The sequence below is a fragment of the Pelecanus crispus genome, chromosome 14 (assembly GCF_030463565.1).
Source record: "Pelecanus crispus isolate bPelCri1 chromosome 14, bPelCri1.pri, whole genome shotgun sequence".
Classification (NCBI taxonomy): domain Eukaryota; kingdom Metazoa; phylum Chordata; class Aves; order Pelecaniformes; family Pelecanidae; genus Pelecanus; species Pelecanus crispus.
This window is the reverse complement of record NC_134656.1, coordinates 18,583,728-18,596,478: the sequence shown is the minus strand read 5'-3', so window position 1 is coordinate 18,596,478 and position 12,751 is coordinate 18,583,728. Positions and strand designations below refer to the sequence as shown.

The 12,751-nt window shown below is 46.7% G+C and overlaps 1 protein-coding gene across 2 annotated transcripts in view; it reads left to right on the top strand.

Moving 5' to 3' along the window:
• The first annotated feature begins 2,272 nt into the window (after positions 1–2,272).
• The window catches only part of ERGIC3 (ERGIC and golgi 3), a 28,588-nt gene continuing 18,109 nt past the window's right edge, over positions 2,273–12,751 (top strand). For both annotated transcript variants that reach the window (XM_075721084.1, XM_075721085.1), the window contains exons 1-7: positions 2,273–2,360; positions 2,504–2,574; positions 3,211–3,298; positions 4,594–4,713; positions 7,538–7,631; positions 8,798–8,963; positions 11,163–11,220. In XM_075721084.1, coding sequence (XP_075577199.1) covers positions 2,273–2,360; positions 2,504–2,574; positions 3,211–3,298; positions 4,594–4,713; positions 7,538–7,631; positions 8,798–8,963; positions 11,163–11,220 — 685 coding nt within the window. The remainder of the gene's footprint in view (positions 2,361–2,503; positions 2,575–3,210; positions 3,299–4,593; positions 4,714–7,537; positions 7,632–8,797; positions 8,964–11,162; positions 11,221–12,751) is intronic.

Genomic DNA, 12,751 nt, shown 5'->3' with positions numbered 1-12,751 from the left:
GCTGCGCCTCCTGCGCGCTCTGCAGCCGCCGCTGCAGCGCGGCCTGGCCCCGCGCCGCCTCCCCGGCCCCCGCCGCCATCCCCGAGGGCTCGGCAGCCGGGCCGGGCCCCCCCCGCGGCGGGGGCTGCCCCGCGCTCAGGCGGCCCCGGGCCGGGGCCTGGCGCCGGCCGCGCCGGCTCCTCCTGCCCTCCGGGCGCGACGGCGGGAGAGGCGGGGCCGCCAGGGCCGCTCTGGGGCAGCGCTGCCCTTCTCGCTCCGCGCCGGCGGGGCCGCGGTGCTGCCGGGGGGGAGAGGCCGCCCCGCCGCGCTCCGCTCCAGCGCGGACGCTCGGGGACTGTTAACGGCCCCGGAGAACGCTGCGGGCGACCCGCGCCCCGGGGCGGCGGGGGGAGAAGGAGCGGGGGGAAACGGTCCCGGCACCGGAGTCTCGGCGGGGGGGAACGGGGGCACCGGGGCCGGAAGGGCGGAACCGCGGTGACAGTAAAGGTCCGCACAGGGAGGGCAGCCGAACAGCCAGAGCTTTCCGCTCAAAGCTCACAATCCAGCCCTTTGCCACTGGAGCAGGACTTACAGTACAAAACCCAAACATACACAGATGGGATTATTGCATCTTTTCCTCCCTGTTTTGCAGCATGAATGGGACAGACTGCAGGAGGAGAGAGCAGCTGGGTCCCTCCCACCAAAAAGCCCAGCAGGCACAACTCCATGTTGCCGGGAAATAACAAGAGTTTGAGGATTTTCAAGGCCTCGGCAGTCCTTTAAGGCTCATTTCCCCCCGGGCTTTGTTCATCAAATTATGCTCTGCTCATTTCTGAAATGCCTTTAAGTTAGGAAAAATGAGAGTTTGCTCCCTTTTCATGTGCTAGCTGTCAAGTTTTTAAACTAGGTCGTAACAGAACGGTTCTTCGCTACCTTGTGTAACCAGTAGTCCTCCTGCTGAGGAAAAAGCATTTGCAACTAAGGTGTCAGTAGTCCAAATCTCTCTTTTGAAAAGAAAAGGAACCTCTGCCTTTAATACACATTTCATGTGTCAGTGTTGTACATGTGAATGGTATGCCAGAAAGAAACTTGAGTTGTTGGTAATCTAAGTTCAGTTCAGGAGGACTCTGGGAACCTGTTACTTCCCATTCCACAAAGACAAAGTGTTTGTCAGGACCGGAGTTAGAGGGAGCATCTTCCCTGACAGCTGGTACCATGGAGTTACGGATGGTCCTAACAGCGTGGGCTTGCCTGAGCTCAGCCTTTTGCCTCTTTCATGTGTCCCTTCTGCAGACACAGCTGGCACAAGAATGCTGTGCAAAGACCAGACAGAAGCTGTCAGGCCTTCGCCAAGAGCTGTCTTACCCCATAGTAGCCGTGGGCAGGGAGCCCAAAGCTGCTGTTCTGGAAGCAGAGACTCAGAAGCTGGGTCAGCCTCTGAACCATCCTTTCCTGCAGAGGAACAGCTGCAGCGTCACGGGGTTCCTGTCTTGTGCCCTTCCCAGAAATGTGTTATGTTTTGCTATGGGAAATGGGGGTGCATTTGTTCCGTTTCCATTTGGAAGCATCTCCTGGTGACAATTTTTTTTTTTTTTAAATAAAAGAAATTTTGCAGGACTGCACTTTCTCAGTAGGAAAAAGCAAGTGGTAGGTAAATATGTAGCTTAGGAAAAGATTATACTCGTTTTTTACTTGCACAAGTACACCATTACGAGCTGTTGTCTGATTTAACCTCTTGAGTTCATAGCCATTCCCTGTGATGAGAGAGGGAAATGGAGGTGTTATCAAAATGAAGGGGTGAAGAGAACATGCCAGGGGTCGAAGGTGGGGCAAGAGAGTGGATTTTTTTCCTTCCTTTCATGCTTCAGCATGAAAAATGCTGGTACTCTCCCGAGATGATTTGCTTTCAGCTTTGTCGCTGGGACAGCCAGCCTGAGGGACAGCTCAGTTGTTGCCAAAGGGCATTAGTAACAACCTCCAGACCTTTGAAAGACAGAGGCAATGGATGGGATGAGGAGGATGTCAAACCGAGTGAGAACTGCTCTCTGCCAGGAGCTTCGCCTTGGTATCGAGCCCTTTCCAGCTAACCCACCTCTTCACACTCAGCGTCTCTCGGCTGTCCTTCAGAGGCGCGGGGGCCGCTGGCAGGGAGGGCCAGAAGATGGCGAGGCGGCAGCGAGGACCCTGCAGCCCCGCAGGGGACCGGGAGCCGCAGCCCGCCAGCCCCCTCGGCCGCCCCGGGCCGCACGGCCCGGCCCCGGAAGGCGGGTTTGCTTCCGGGCCGCGCGGCACCATGGACTCGCTGTGGCGGCTGAAGCGGTTCGATGCCTTCCCCAAGACCCTGGAAGATTTTCGGATCAAGACGTGCGGGGGCGCGCTGGGTGAGCGGGCGGGCTGAGGGCGGACGGGGGCCGGCGGCCGGGGCTGGGCCTCGCCTGGGGCAGCGGCCCGGGGCGGCGGCGGGCGGGCTGAGGCGGGCGGCCGCGACGGGCCGGGCTGACGGTGGTTCTCGTCTCCCCGGCAGTGACTGTGGTCAGCGGGCTCATCATGGTGCTGCTTTTCTTCTCGGAGCTGCAGTACTACCTCGCCAAGGAGGTGAGTAGCGGCGGCGGCGGGGCCCGGCCCGCCAGCGCTGCCTCCCGCTCGCTGTGCGCCGGCGGCGAGGCGGCCCGCCGTGGCTCGGCTCCCCCGCCGCGGCCCGCCGTGGCTCGGCTCCCCCGCCGCGGCCCGCCGTGGCTCCGCTCCCCCGCCGCGGCCCGCCGTGGCTCCGCTCCCCCGCCGCCGCCGAGCTGCCCACGCAGCAGCTTCGCCCGCCGCAGATGTGTTTGGGGTTTTTTCTTTGCCCCAGCGGGTTGCCTTAGCGATGGGACTGGGCTGCCCTCCCCCGAAAGCCGCTTGGCGGAAAGACTGGCTTGTAGCCTCCTGTAATGCTGTCTGAAAATCTCTTCTCGCTCTCTCTGCTATCTTCAAGCTGGCAATATAAAGAAAAGAAAGCAAACTCAGGAACTCCCATCCCAACCCCTGATCCTAAGCTTCCCAAATTATTGTCCCTTTTAAAAGTATTACAAATGGCAAGTGCTTAACTACCATTGGAGGTGTGGGAGGCAACAGCTCAGGTGTCTCACAAATCCCATGTCTTAAAAATCAGCTCCTGAGCCAGAGCAGTTGAGGGAAGGAGGCCTTCTGGTTTGCTTCCAAGTGAAACAGGACTCTGTTTTCCTTTGTTCCTAGGTTCATCCGGAATTGTACGTTGACAAATCAAGGGGAGATAAACTGAAGATCAATCTAGACGTGATTTTTCCACATATGCCTTGTGCTTGTGAGTCAGACTTCTGAACGCTGGGGATAATTTTCACACCTGCCAAGGGCCCAACAGGCTCAGTGGGCCTTGTGCTTCCGAGTGCTGCATTGCTGCTTGGACCACGGACAGGGAGGAATTGGTGATCCCTTGTGGTTACACAGTGGTTCCAGCCAGGCCCGCTAGGTGCATAAACCAGCGCTTCCAGTCAGGCACTATTATTTTTCTAGATTATAGAGAAGGCTAAGGTATAAACCCACGTACAGTTCTGTGTGGTGTTGTACTTTGTCAGAGAGCTCGCTAATACTGAAAAAGCTGGCAAAGAGTTCACTTAGGACTCAAGATTTGACTGTATTGCTGTTAAAAAACTTTAGAGTCTCCTTTGGAAGTTACTTGACAAGGCACAACTTTTCCGTGATTTTTGTGCTTAAATTCTGACTGTAATGCCGATGCCACATGATAACCTTTCTCCAAAATTTTTAAAATCAGTGAGTGTTAATAATCTGATTACCTTTTAGGTAATTCAATTTAGATTGGAAAAAAAGGTGCAGGATCAAGTCATGGAGAATTTTGCAAGTGTTACTGGGTATTACTGCTGTGCACGTTATCCAACTGTCCGCTAATCGTCCCTGCCTTTTGTTCTGTTGTAGTAATTCCTTTGGGTAATGCATTGGGCTCTAAATGTAGTGAGTCTGATGTCCCTCTGACCACGCAAGATACTATTGGTCTTTGCCTTCCTCACATTTAAAAGGGCATGGGAAGGGCAGAGAGGCTGGAAGCCTCTGCTGTTTTCTGCAGAGAAGCTGTCAGCCTTGTAAGAGAGCATGTAGCCAGCAAGCGTGTCATGATGCTTCAATACCAGGCCGAGACCACAGACCTTCTCAGTCTTCTTTGTGAAAAGGGCTCACAAGGAAATGTGCTGATGTTGAAGGAGGAAGGGTGAGGGCGTAGAGGTAGGAGGCAGCTTTCAACCAATTTTAAGCTTAGCTCCTGAAAATGGTTCTGGGCTTTGAGGGGTTTGGTTTTGGGTTTTTGCCTTAAGTGTATTACCTTTCAGGGTAACACTTTCTGTGGCAGTTGGAAACAGCCCTTCTTGTACACCAAACCAAACCCCGCATTTGGAAGGGTCATTTAGGGTGCTGCAACATGCATTTTATTCCCTATACGTCACTTGGCCCCAACTATACATGCTCTTTCTGTTTGGCACACCCTTGCTGAAAGCTTCTGTATTTTCACTGGTTGAATGCTTCCTCAGCCTGCCACAGGCCATGGCAAATGTGTGTTTATAGACCACTTTCCTTGCTCACTGGTTCCAGATCTGAGCATCGATGCCATGGATGTAGCAGGAGAGCAGCAGCTGGATGTAGAGCACAATCTGTTTAAACAACGTTTGGATAAAGCTGGCAATCGTGTGACTCCAGAGGCCGAGAGACACGGTAAGATGCTGTTCTGCCTTTCTTGGATGGATGTTCTCGTAGTCTTCCATCGCTATATGCCTGTTTTGAGATTCATGGGAACAAGTGACAGCTGAAGAGCATTTAAACACCACATACTCTTGAAAAGATTATAGCATGCAAATCTATTGAACTGGCAGATCAGACAAACTCCTATTATACTCGCTACTTTTGCGAGACAAATCTTTGCCTTGTCCCTCTGAAATTATGACTCAGGGATGCATTTCAGGAATAAAGCTGCTGAGATAATGGTCTTTTATGACTAGAAGTCAAGCAGCTGTTCTGGCAAAACTTGACTTTGGTTGTATCTTTAAGTCAGTGGGCTGACAAATGGGATGACCTGGTTAGAGGAAAGAGCCTCTCTCCAGAGAAGGCTCTAGGGACTCAGCCCTTAAGCCTAAACTTGCACCTTACTACATCTGCTTTGTGTGTGTTAATGCATACCTAATAAACGTATTTTAGTTGATGTATCAGTTACAAGTTTTAGTAAGTTGTCCTTGGCTTCATAAACCTCTTATCTACATGTTTTACGTGTTACAGCTCATTGTTGTACTTTGATACAAACCAGAAACGATTCTGGCAAAGTGTTGCAATCTAACAGCAATACTGTCCTGACTTTTCCTTTGCAAAACATGAGCTGCTTATTACCTTTTCTGGGCAATAGTGTAGTTCTACATATCAGCATGAACTAAATTTGTTGGTGTCACTCAGATTTAACTTTTCTGTTCTTGAAGTTGAAAGGCTAAACTAAGCCAAGAGCTGAACAATAGGAGAGTTTCTCCCATTGTCACGGGAATGTGGTGATAAGTGTGTCACTTAGCAGCCTTTCTGTATTCAGAGGTTGTGGCATTACAAATTTAAGGTCCGGGGACAAAACCAGCTTTTCTGTATCTAATTCTCTGTAAACACATGTAAGCCTCCTGCCTTACTTGTATTGCCAATCTGCGTCGGCTCACCTAGAAGAGGCACTTTAAAAGAGATCAGATGCATTGCGTGCAACAAGCAATTTCTTCTGTTGTCTGGACAATAAATGATTAAATTCTTTATTGGTGGTTGTTATCGTTTCCCTCCTTTTAACGTGGACAGAGTTTTCCAATTTCACATATCATATCTGTGTGCAAGTTGAGGACCATGTCAACAGCAAGAAACCCTGCACGTAGAGTTTCATGTACTGCAGTTTCTTTATAGGATCTAAACTGTGTGCATTACTTCTGGATGCTGTCTCTGAGACAACTCAACATGCAGCTACTGATTACATTTAAAAAGCTGTTACTGGTTGTTGTATCTTGAAAGACTCCATGTATTTTACAGGTGTTTTTGTTCAAATGGTGGGAATCATGGCTTTGACAAAGCATAGCAGCTAGCTATTAAGCTGTATTCTTCCCGACTCTATCTTTTAGTGTAATTACAAGATTAAAAGCCATACTGCTTCTTAAACAATGAGTTCTTAAGTGCACTTTCAACTACTTTGAATGTAGTAAACTTCAGAAAGAAAAGTCTTGCACAGTTGTTTAATAATGGGTATATTTTCCTAAAAGTTTTTGTTTGTTTGATCATAACTACCATAAAGTATTTGATTAAAGAAATAAGGTTAATGATTGATTAATCATGCATATTTCATACTTTCTAATTAAAATCTCTTTTTTGTGTGGCTAATATGAAATATAGACATCTTTAATACTCACTTCTGTCCACCTGTTATACCTCCCAATCTCAACAAACAAGACCCTGATAACATTTTGTCCCCTCAGCAGTGTCTGACTATGTACCTTACCACCTGCCGCAGCTTTAGTTATCCAAGGGGCCATCTTTTCAAGGCTTATAGAGGGTAGTGCAGCAGTGCCTAGATAGTGAGCCTTAGAGGGCTTTCGTAACCCAGGAGACTTGGTCCTGTCCCTCAGGATTTGAAACAGCTTGATTTTAAGGGGGCCTCTTATTATAAGAGCCAATGTTTTTGAAAATCTTAGACACAAAATTCCTACGCTCACTTATTCCTAACTCCAAAGTTTGCAGACCTGTGATATTTGTTTTGGTTCTTGACAAAACAAAACTCCTGTTTGAGTTTTCTGTAGGCATCTCCTGCCCTTTGGCAGGTTTCAGCTGTTGCCAGCTGTAATCTCTGTTACAAGTCCCTCTTCAGCCTTCTGCACGTAAGAACGTAAAACTCTGTGAGTTTGTGCCCCAGCTGTAGTGCAGCTGTGCATTCAACACACATGTGGCACAGACACTGGCAGAATTGTTAAGCCCCGAAGAAGGCAGAAATGCCTTGGAGATTTCTAGTGAGCAGTGGTTAACATGTCGTTGTCCTCCTGGAGGACTGGGTGTCAATTTTCCACTTGGGAGACTGCTACTCTGATCTTGTTTCACAGCAATGTATAACCGTGTTCCCTGTGCATTTTGGGACAGGATTATGCATTATGTGCTGTTGACTGCTATTTAAAATTCTGTTTGTATAACAGGTCCTGTATCAGTCGCAATTTACTGATTGGGTCTACTTTAGATAATGTTTTAACAAAGCCTTTATGCATGTAACATCCGATGAGTGCTGCAGCAAGGCTCACAGGTAGCCAGTTCTTTCTGTGGAGGGTGTTCTTGAGATGACAAATGCTACTCTGCTTCTTGGTCTTCGCACCTCAACAGGCTCTATGCGTGCCATTTCAGATGGGCCTTGGATGCAGGATGCACAGCTTCCGACACAAAATTGTTGCATTCCTGTGTAGAACAGTTATTGTGCGTCAGACAAAACAAGAGTATGAGATAGCATTTCTAGACATGCCTCACCACTTTGAATCCTCTTTTGTCTTAGAGCTGGGGAAAGAAGAAGAAAAAGTGTTTGATCCAAATTCTTTGGATGCCGATCGCTGCGAGAGCTGTTATGGGGCAGAGTCAGAGGACATTCGGTAACCTTTACAGCTTTTTGTATCTTCTTAACACTTGAATTAATACAGTTATGTTGCATGCACGTTTTTTTTCAAAATGTCTATGAAGGTCTGCACAATGAAATTCTCCTGGGCATGTGTTCAGAGAATGATGAGAACTGTTGTGGTTTTGGTATGCCTTTGGAAGCTGCACTCATGATTGTTAAGAACGTGCAGAGTTAGGTTGTCTAGTTTGTCTACATGCCTGTTTAAGGGCAGTGCAAACTGCACTACCTTTGCAGTAGCACCAAGATTGTATCTTGGCAAACAGTATCTTTTCTGGGATTATTTGGTGACCAGAGGGGAGCTGTGTAAATTGTTTCACCATTACATGAGCTGTTTTGGAATAAAACCTGGTTATGGCTTTGCCTTCTCAACTTCTGCTGCAGGCTTTGCATCCTTATGGGAGCAAAGACCAGACATTTATCACTCACACAAACAACGGGTGTCATTTGCTGTTTCTCATTCCTCCTACCTGTGAATTCCTGTAAGAATGATCCATGATAGTTCATAGGTTCTGGACTATCCTTTGCTATTATTGTCTCTGTAGTAACTTGGTTTGTCCCATCTGCCAAGATGCGTCCTTCCCTAGAGATGTTTCCATCTTGAGGGATTTATGATTCCAGCCTTCAACTTTTTCTTTTGCCCAGCAAAACATGGAACCAAGAAAGAAACCTGTTTTTTCCGGTGACCAAGATGTTATCCAGAGTTCGAAAAGTAATGAAGAAAGTTTGCCATTGACCCTTCCTCCAATGTTGACAGCCTTGCCCTAAAAACGGAAGAATAGAAACAGGCAGATGCTTTGTTCACATGGGGAAGTTCCAAACTGCTCAGAACTGTGGGACACTCATGTCGTTTTTGTGGCAAATTTCTTTGCTAAGGAGTGACTTGGCTGTCTAAATGGACAGGCAAAGCCCTCTTCAGACTCAAGTGCTACATTGAAACAGCTTGCATCCTCATGCCAAAATCTCAAAAAGTACTTCAAGAAGCTTGAACTCCTTCGGGAGCATTAGGCCACCTTTCAAGGTCCAGTCCCTGATGTTTGCTTTATTGTTCTATTGAAAAAAACCCACCAAGGATTTGAGTGCTCAGCTGGAGCATCTCTTTATAGCGATAAAGATGGTAAGATGGTGCTTGTGCTTTTGCAGGTGTTGTAATACTTGTGACGATGTCAGAGAAGCATACAGGCGGCGAGGCTGGGCCTTCAAGAACCCGGATAGCATAGAGCAGTGCAAGAGGGAAGGGTTTAGCCAGAAAATGCAAGAGCAGAAGAACGAGGGCTGCCAAGTGTATGGTTTCCTAGAGGTCAACAAGGTGAGAGATGGGTTTTGCTGTGAACCTGCTGCATGATAGTGATGACTGTGAAAAGGCAGAGTCAGGGCATTCCTCTCCTTTTCCAGCTTTAGGTGTTCACAGGACTGATATAATAACCCCTGGACTCAGCAAGGTACTTGTACCCATAAAGGGATTCAGTAGGAGAGTCAGGAAAAGTGGTGGGAAGGGGCTAATTCTCTGTTTAGTTGTGTGGGCTGGTAGGAAGCATGCCAGCTGGAGAAGTGTTGTGGTTTAACCCAGTAAGAAGCTAAACACTACACAGCCATTTGCTCACTCCCCCTCCCCCGGGGAGGGTTGTCCTGGTTTCAGCTGGGATAGAGTTAATTTTCTTCTCTTCTTGAGATAAGAACAGTTTAATAATTGAAATAAAGTAAAATAGTAATGATAATAATGATGTAATAATAATAATAAAAAACCAAAGCAAGTGATGCACCATGCAATTGCTCACCACCCGCCAACCGATACCCAGACAGTTCCCGAGCAGCGATCGCTGCTCCCCAGCCAACCCCCCCCAAGTTTCTATACTGCCCATGATGCCATATGGTATGGAATAGCCCTTTGGTCAGTTTGGATCAACTCTTCTGGCTGTGCCCCCTCCCAGCTTCTTGTGCCCCTGGCAGAGCATGGGAAGCTGAAAAGTCCTTGACTGGTGTAAGCAGTACTTAGCAACAACTAAAACATCAGTGTGTTACCAACGTTATTCTCATGCTAAATCCAAAACACAGCACTATGCCTGCTACTAGGAAGAAAATTAACTCAATCCCAGCCAAAACCAGGACAAGAAGCTTAGCTTTTCCTACCATCTAGATAAAAGAAAAACCTCTTTTTGCCGAGGTTTCTGGAGGAGGAGAGCCAGCTGCTTTGAGGTTAGATTGTCCACCTGCCCTTCTAGTCTCAAAACAGAGACCACCAGCGGATGCTGGAGATAACAGTAACCAACAACTTGCCAGCAGAGGTGCTGGGGAGAGTGAAATGTTATCTTTAGAAAAACAGTGGAAGCAATACTATTGGAGTTGTTTGTCAAAGCTGAAAATGCTCAGAGAGGTGGTTTTTGCAACTGGTGTATGAAATTGTAGTACGACATATACCAGATAACTGTGTGACTACCCTGTCATTTGGTGGGTTACCAAACACAGAACACATGGACATGCAGGTTACATACCCAAGTACATTCTAGAAGTCAGGCCCAGGCTGATTTTTTTTTTTTTTTAAATTCAAACTCTGTGGGTTTTTACATCTTCGTGTACTGTTTCTGGAGACCACATTCTTTATTTCTGGAAAGTAAACCTTTTATTCATGAAGGCAGATGTTGTGATTTGAGCATCATCATGGGTACCGAACCGTTGCAGGACCCTCTATCACAAATTCTGATGAGCAGGAAAGATTCCAAGGGGAATGCTGGAGGTAGCAAGTGTCCAAGGGTGGGTTTTCCCACTGGGGAAATTTCTGGGGCCTGTTGTTATGCACTCAGAATTTTGCACATCTCCATTCCCACTGGATGTGCAGTTAACTTAAGCAGTAGGTTTACACAGACACTGAAGGTGTAGCATGTGAGCTTGGGATATTCACGTCTTCCAGGGGAGAGTGTGTATGATTGCTGGTTAGTGTCAGGGAGGATTGGCACCTAATATCCATATCCCTTTCAGATTCCAGGATAAAATTTTAACAACCTTTGTCTTTTTGGCTTTTTGGGGGGGTTGGGTTTGGTTTTTTTTTTAGGTTTAGTGCTTTATTTTTGCATGCAGCTCATTTTCATGGATGTATACATAGGATCACTGTTTATTATATTACATTTTTTTTTACCCTGCTCATTCTCCATCTCAGTTACTTTCTCCACTCCTTTCCTGTGATACCTTTTTGCATTTCCTGCAGCAACAGTCAGTTCCCTCCCAACAGACTTAATACCTCCTTCTTCCCATTTTTATGTCCACTAAAACAATCTGCATAGAACAGTTATTATAAACATCATTATGTAATTGTGGCTTTCCGTGTGACTGCCTGTGAGGAAGAAAGGAAATTCATATCTGTTTTAGGACAATATCTGCTGATATTGTCGCCTATGGAAATGAGTTGCTTGGTGTATATCTTGTTTAAACAAAAATTTAAAAATCCAAGCAGTACGACTGCTTTATTTGTATAGATTCAGACCTTTTAATGAAAGATTACTATCTCCTGCAGGTAGCTGGAAATTTCCACTTTGCACCAGGAAAAAGTTTCCAACAGTCTCATGTACATGGTAAGGTATTTTCTTTTCCTGCTTATTGTGGCCTTTAGCTTCCAAGTGTATCTGACTGTTTTCTTTTAATATCTTTGCATTGCTATCCATAATAACGGCAGCACTGCTTCAGTGGGGAGGACATTGTTGAAGTTTTGTGACAGATGTTTAGAACCATCATGAACAAATAGAAGAGTATTTTCTGGGGGTGGTGCCACATGGGTGTGGAAGAACGTGGAGGAGAATGTTACTGGGCAGTCTCTCAGTCTCACTTGTTCCACAAAACATTGCTGCTCTGCTGTAAAACAACCTCAAGTAAGGTGTTCAGTCCAGGACCTGAATCTCAATATCTCTGGAAATGATATTTTGGAGAATACCTCAGGAGAATTTTAAAGCAATTCAGAGCTTTTAGAGTAAAATTTAAGTTGTAAAAGACTTCATCAAGTATATATATAAATACACAGTGGCCAGAATAACATTGGTAGTTTATAGAATCATAGAAAGGTTTGGGTTGGAAGGGACATTTAAAGGTTATCTAGTCCCACCCCCCTGCAATGAGCAGAGACATCTTCCTGAGTCTGTTACAGTCTATTGAGATCCCTCAGTGGCTCTCTTTCGGTACTTTTGCCATCTCACCATGAACCCACGTAAACATTTTGCATTTACAACACCCTTTGGCAAGGCCTTCAGCAGGTCTGCTCTGCTGTAAGAAGAAACACCTCCCCTCGTTTGCTTGCTCCCACTAGCTGTACCTCATGGCCCTTGTTCCTCTGTTGGGAAAGAGTGAACGGTTGCTGCCCGCTCTCTCACTGCCTTAGGACGTTGTAGACCTTTCCTGTGCCAGCCTACGAGCCATGCCTTTCCCTCGCTGCAGAGTCCCAGCTTACTCGGATGGTCCTTTGTGGAAGCCATTCGACCTCTGACCTTCCTTGCAGAATTCCTCTGAACCTCTTTCAGTCCAGCTTTGTCTGGAGGTACCAGACTGCACCCAGGATTAAGGTCCAGGCTAAGCATGATGTAGGCTGCGGCATAATGATTTTCTTCCTTTTGTTCTCTCTTGCTTTCCCAGTTATTTGTAACACGTGATTTCCCTTTTTCCCCGTTTTCCTGGGCAATGTTTTCATGGCACCAACCAACGTCCAAGGAGTGTTTCCTGATCCCTGAGGGAAATGGACAGCTCAGAGGCTGGTCTTGTATATGAAGCTGAGACTGTTTTCTACCTCAGTACAACCTTTCTTCATAATCTTTTTTTTATTTTTTTTTTTAAAGTTTACAGAAAGAAGGTTTTTTTCCCCCTTAATTGCAGATAAAGAACTTGACTAGTATTAGTCAGAGGACAGAGCTTTGTGAGATATTTCCAGAGCTCCCCTGGAAATATCTCATTTGGATCATAATTCCACACAAGAACTTATAAGCATGTGATTTTTGGTCCATTTAAGAAGGTCTGCATTAATGCTCAGTCCTATTAATACACTTAACAGAATGGCACACGATAAAGTTGAATATTAAAGAGAAGTCTGAATATTGCAAACTGTTATAGTCAAAAACCACA